This window comes from Condylura cristata, unplaced genomic scaffold, assembly GCF_000260355.1.
Source record: "Condylura cristata isolate star-nosed mole 26May11 unplaced genomic scaffold, ConCri1.0 scaffold00009, whole genome shotgun sequence".
Lineage (NCBI taxonomy): Eukaryota > Metazoa > Chordata > Mammalia > Eulipotyphla > Talpidae > Condylura > Condylura cristata.
In genome coordinates, this window is record NW_004567110.1 from 5,462,681 (window position 1) to 5,467,938 (window position 5,258).

Sequence of the window (5,258 nt, forward strand, 5' to 3'; positions counted from 1 at the left end):
ATTCACCAGAGACAGAGCGGGGAGCAGAACAGGCAGATCGATGAAATCCACTGCTGAGGGGAGCAGCGGGCGGGTCAGGAGAGGTCTGCCGCGCCATGTGGATTTCCTCCAGGGCAGGCGGGGATCGAACTCATGTGAAAGTGGCCTAAGCCTCTTTGTGCTGCGCTTTAACCCGCTGCGCCACCAGGGAGGGCCCGGTCTTCCCATTTTTTAAAGTTTGTAAAAAAAAAAAAGGTATTCTGCGGAGTCCCACAGGCCTAGATTATTTACCCTGGCATGTTTATAGAAAGGAAGTATTTGCTGTGGTGGAGGGACAGCCCTGAGCCTTGGGGAGTGCTCTCTGGCTGGGGGCAGCCAGCCTGGAGATCTGCACATTTGACACGCAGGCTGCTGTTCACATCCCCACGGGGTGGGGGTGGCTGGCATTTGCCGGAAGACCCCAGGCCAAGGCAGAGCTGGGATTAGAACCCACCGGTCTCTTCTGGCACCACCCAGAGGGAGGGTGTCGCAGCAGAATCTAAGGACCAGGGATCAAAGGGAGAAGAAAGAGGTAGGGGCGGAGCGGGCAGCTTCCTGGAGGAGGAGGAGGCGTCTACACTGTGCACAAAGCCTGGGCGAGCAGGGCCCGAAGGAGAGCAGCAGAGGTCGCAGGTCCAGTCAGCACGCACAGGGCAGTGGCGAGGAATGGCCAGCCCGGCTCTGCCACACTCAGGCTCAGGGACATGGCGATGGCAGGCCAGGGCCCATGGCCAGAGAATCTTCTGGGACGCCTTGAATGGAGGAAGCACGACTAGAGGGACTTCCCAGAGCTCGCCCCCACCCCCTTTTATGCCCTGGGAAGAATTCCCCTACCCCTTGAGGGATGGAGCAGGGCCTAGGCTGTGGCCCAAGGGCCAGTCAGGGTCTCCAGGTCAAGGCTGAAAATGCACACCGGAGTTCAAGTGGCCTGAAGTCTCACGAGGCGAGACACCTGTCCTGGCCCCAGCTGTCCTGCCCCCAGGACACCCCTCGGCCTCAGACTGCCTCTCTCTCCCTGCCCCAGCCAACCCTGGAGCTGCCTGGAACTCCAGGCTCAGGGATTCTGGGGCCTCTCCCCCAGGGGCCTGGGATCTCATCCCCGCCCTCTCCCTGCTCCCACCTCCCCACAGCCTAGCAAATCCAGGTCTGGACCTGTCTCCAGATAGGGTGGTGTGTGGGCTGTGCCACACCCCCTGGAATGTCCATGATGCATGTTTCAGAGGCCCAGATCCTTTTTTTTTTTAACAAACTTTAAAAAATGGGAAGCCCGGGTCCTTCCTGGTGGCGCAGCGGGTAAAAGCACAGCACAAAGAGGCCACTTCTGCATCTGGCCAGCCTTCTCAGAGGAGGAAGGGGGGGGGAGGGGAGCTGGCCTGCTGACAGTGTTGGGCCTGGAGGAAAGGTGACAGTGTCTATTTCAGTGGTGTTCGACTCTACATGCGTGTAAGGATCGTAACGTGCAGGTGCCCGGGGCCGCTCCAGGGTTCAAGCTCGGGGATCAGAGTGGCTATCTTCTTCCCACAGTCCCCTGAATTCTCCTCTCAGTCCCTCTGCATGCACCTCTCTGCCAGTGCAAAAGTTTGTCCCCAACATGTGAACCAACCCCGAGGGCGGAGACAGAGTCCACTCTCTAACCCACATCTCTAGAAATAAGAAGGTGCTGAGCCTGCAGCAGGCTGGGAGCGTCCAGAGAACAAGGTGGACGGGCCACAAGGCCACTCAGGTCAAGGGATCCAGCTCAGGGCTGTAGGACATAAGTTTCATCTACAAACAGCATCACTGCCATCAGCACCTCCACTGTTAACACCTCCATCACCACCACCATCACCTCCATCATAACCTCTGTCATCACCACCATCATTGCCTCCATCATTATCATGATCGTCATCACCACCGTCATCACCCCCATCATCATCACCTCCATCATCACCACCACCATCACCTCCATCACTGCCACCATCAACTCCATCATCATCACTTCCATCATTATGATCATCATCACCATCATTGCCTCCATCATTATCATGATCATCATCACCACCGTCATCACCTCCATCATCATCACAACCACCATCAACCCCATCATCATCACCTCCATCATCACCACCACCATCACCTCCATCACTGCCACCATCAGGAGCCAGGATTAGAAATCTCAGTATTTCCCCGCCCCCTTAGCCCCTCCAAGTACATCTGTGTCTTTCCAGGTCTACACGCTCCAGAAAAACAGATGAACCATATTTGGACTTCAAATGTTGTAGGGGCCACCTTAAAAAGTCATAAAAAGCAGGTGAAATTACCCGGCACCCACATCCTCAAGCACTTACACACCACGGGGGTTCACACTCAGTGCCACCCACATCTCAGCCTCGCCCACACACCAGTGCGCATGCCCCGTAGAGTATTTGAGGTTCACCTGTGCACACCTGTGTGTGTGCTGAGGAGCTAATGAACAGGGTGACTTAACCAGACGCTGCGAGCCTCCCCCCAGAGCGCCCCCTTTCCGGAGCCTGGTGGACCTGAGCTGGTCAGCCAACAAGGAAGCGTCCCCCAACGCGCAACGTCAGAGGCTGCACCTGCACCTGCCTGTCTCTCCGGACACCACCCGGTCACCTCTCCTTGCCACATTTCCCCCTCCTCACTGGCCTGTACGCGCGGAGGGGTGGGACCTGGGGCTGGGGCAGGGTGTGGGGGTTTGTTCTCATTTCTGGATTAGTGGGTGCACGCCAAGGAGGCAGGGGCCGTACTGCAAAGAGCTGGCCCTAGACCCAAACTCAGCCTCACAGATTGCCAGGAGCTGTGTGACCTCGGGCAAATGACTTACCCTCTCTGAACTTGCCTTTTGCAGCTACAAAGAGGGATAACTACAGCGACTTAATCGGGTTGGATGAGAGTGGCCGGAGGGGCTTCAAACATGCTCGCGTGTCTGTTGGGGGCCTCTGACACAGTCTGGCGTTATCGGAGGGCCGCCCCTTCTCCTGGCCACAGTCGCTGCTCGGCGCGGGGAGGAGAGGAACGAGGCTTGCCATCTCTCCTTCACGTGCTAAACGCCGGACACACTGGCCCACGCTTCCAGTCCCCTCCTGGCTTGGCATCTTCCTCCCTCAGCTACGGGCCTTCCGCTCACGCGCTCACATCTGCTGGGCGCGTTCCCCTCGCTCGCTTCTGAGACGCTTTTCTTGGCAACCGTTTCTTCCATATGAGCATCTACGATCATTTTTTCCATTGAAGCCCCGCTGGGACCCTCTCGGCCTGGCTCGCTTCACATATTAGTCTGCGGAAGGCTCCCACATACGGGGTTTGGCCCTCCAGGAAAGCACTGCTGCCATGTGTCGGGGGCCCTCACAGGGTGTCCCGAGAGTGCTTGCATCAGAGGCAATTGTGAGGGGACGCGTGGGGGCCCAAAGACGGCCCCAGGCAGGGGGTCCTCAAAGGGACAGACCGCCCCACCCCCAACCACCCCGCCTTCTGGGACTGTCTGAACTCTGGGCTCCTGGGCCACTCGGCCCCCACCAAGCCCAGGGTCCTGTCCCCTGCTCGGCCAGCACTGGCTGTTCAGGGGAGCAAACAGCCCCCCCCCCACTGGGCCCCGCCCAGGCCCCTCTCCTGCTTGGACCTCCCTGCCTAGCCCTCACCTCTTCTCCTCGCAGGCCGGGGCTCCCAGCCCCAGCAGCCCTGCCTCGGGGCTGATTTGGCTCCCAGCGATGCTGGGTTTCACCTAAACCTGGAACATGCTAGAAAAGAAGGATCTGGCCACTTACTGCCTTGGGGCCCTGAGCAAGCCCCTTGCTTCTTCTAAGTCTCCACTTCTTTCACTGATAAATTGGAGCTGGCATTTCGTTTCGTGGGGTGGCCAGGGCCGGGCAGGTTCTTGGCTCTGCGGGGAAGCCCTCCCCAGCCCAGCTGGCAGCCGGCTCTCGGCCTCAGGGCTGTTTGCAGCTGGCACTAGACTGTTTGAGGCCAAGCCTCCAGGGCCTCAGCAGGAGAGTGCTGCGCGCCCTGAAGGAAGCTGTGGAGGGTCAGGACACAAAGCCCCCTGGCCATCTTCCTCCCGGGCTGGGAGACCTTGCCGGTCCTCCCGGCTAAACCCCCGGAGCCGGCCGGTGTCTGCCTCCTCGGGCCGGCTTTGCTGCTACATGTCTCCACCCTGGTCCCGTGGAGAAGCAACCCTACGCCCATCCCCTGGTGGTGCCTGGGTGGGGTGGGAAAGAGGGGCCGTGCACCCCTCGCCCCCAGAAAACAGCAGGCTTCCCACGCTGGGTCTAAACATATGCCTCAGAGCTGCAGAAGCCCGTGGAAGCCCACGGTGGCCGCAGCTGGGGTGAGAATCACCCCAAGTGCTCTCAGGAGGGCTTCTACTGAAAGCTGGCGTCTTTCTGCCACCTTCTCTTGGCATTTTCCATCGCCACTCCTTGGGGTCGCGCCGACACTTGGAGATGCTGGAAGTTGCCTAAAAGCGTTCTCGCCCTATGTGGATCAGAGAGGGTGAGTGGCGGCCCACAGTCACACAGCCTGTCTGGGCAGAGCTGTGTCGGGAGTCCAGGCCCCCTGACCTGGCCCTGCCTCCTGCCCCTGCCCGCTGCATTCAGGCAGGGGAAGTGTCCAGGTGGGGTCCAGGTAGGGACATGGGGCGTGGACAGCCGTTTGCTTGGTCTCCATAGACGCAGCCCCGGCTTGTCTCCCGGCCAGGACTGGCCCTGTGTCCGACCCAGCCCTCAAGTGGGCACCTTCCTTCCTCTCCACGCTCAGCCCTCACCCTGCCCCCGTGCAGCAGGACCCAGCGGGAAAGCGAGGGCCGCTGTGAGCCCCTCCAGGCAAGACTCACCGAGGCCCGTGTGCCGCCTGCGGCTGCTGTCACAGCTGCCAGCGTCCAGGGCAGGAACCACCACATGCCTGATTGTTAGTAGCACAGCATTCACCGCGCAGCCCAGAGGAGCCGGACACCTCGGGGGAGCTGGGTCCAGTCTGGCCTGCCCATCAGGAACACCGGCTATGCCACTTCCAGCAGCCCCGGGGGGTTATGAAAGCAAGAGCTGACGTCAGGGTAAGGACAAACCCTGCATTTTCCTCTGAAAAAACTTTTCCTGCCTCTCTTTTTTTCTTTCTTCCCTCTGTCCCCACCTCCAGCCCAGCTTGGCCGGCCTTCCTGGCTCTGACAGCTCTTAAAGGGAAAGTTACAGGGCTGGGTTTCACGGGGCGCTAGTGGTGAGTGCCCGAGCTGGGTCACCCCAGGCAGACCA

General features: G+C 59.9%; 1 protein-coding gene across 2 annotated transcripts in view; it reads right to left on the bottom strand.

Moving 5' to 3' along the window:
• WISP1 (WNT1 inducible signaling pathway protein 1) overlaps positions 1-4,963 on the bottom strand; it is a 23,404-nt gene extending 18,441 nt beyond the window's left edge. Inside the window, exon 1 of one of the 2 annotated variants that reach the window (XM_004679580.2) lies at positions 4,844-4,909. In XM_004679580.2, coding sequence (XP_004679637.1) covers positions 4,844-4,909 — 66 coding nt within the window. Of the gene's footprint in view, positions 1-4,843 lie in introns of both variants that reach the window. The other variant, XM_004679581.2, reaches the window with a different exon arrangement.
• Positions 4,964-5,258: the final 295 nt, after the last annotated feature.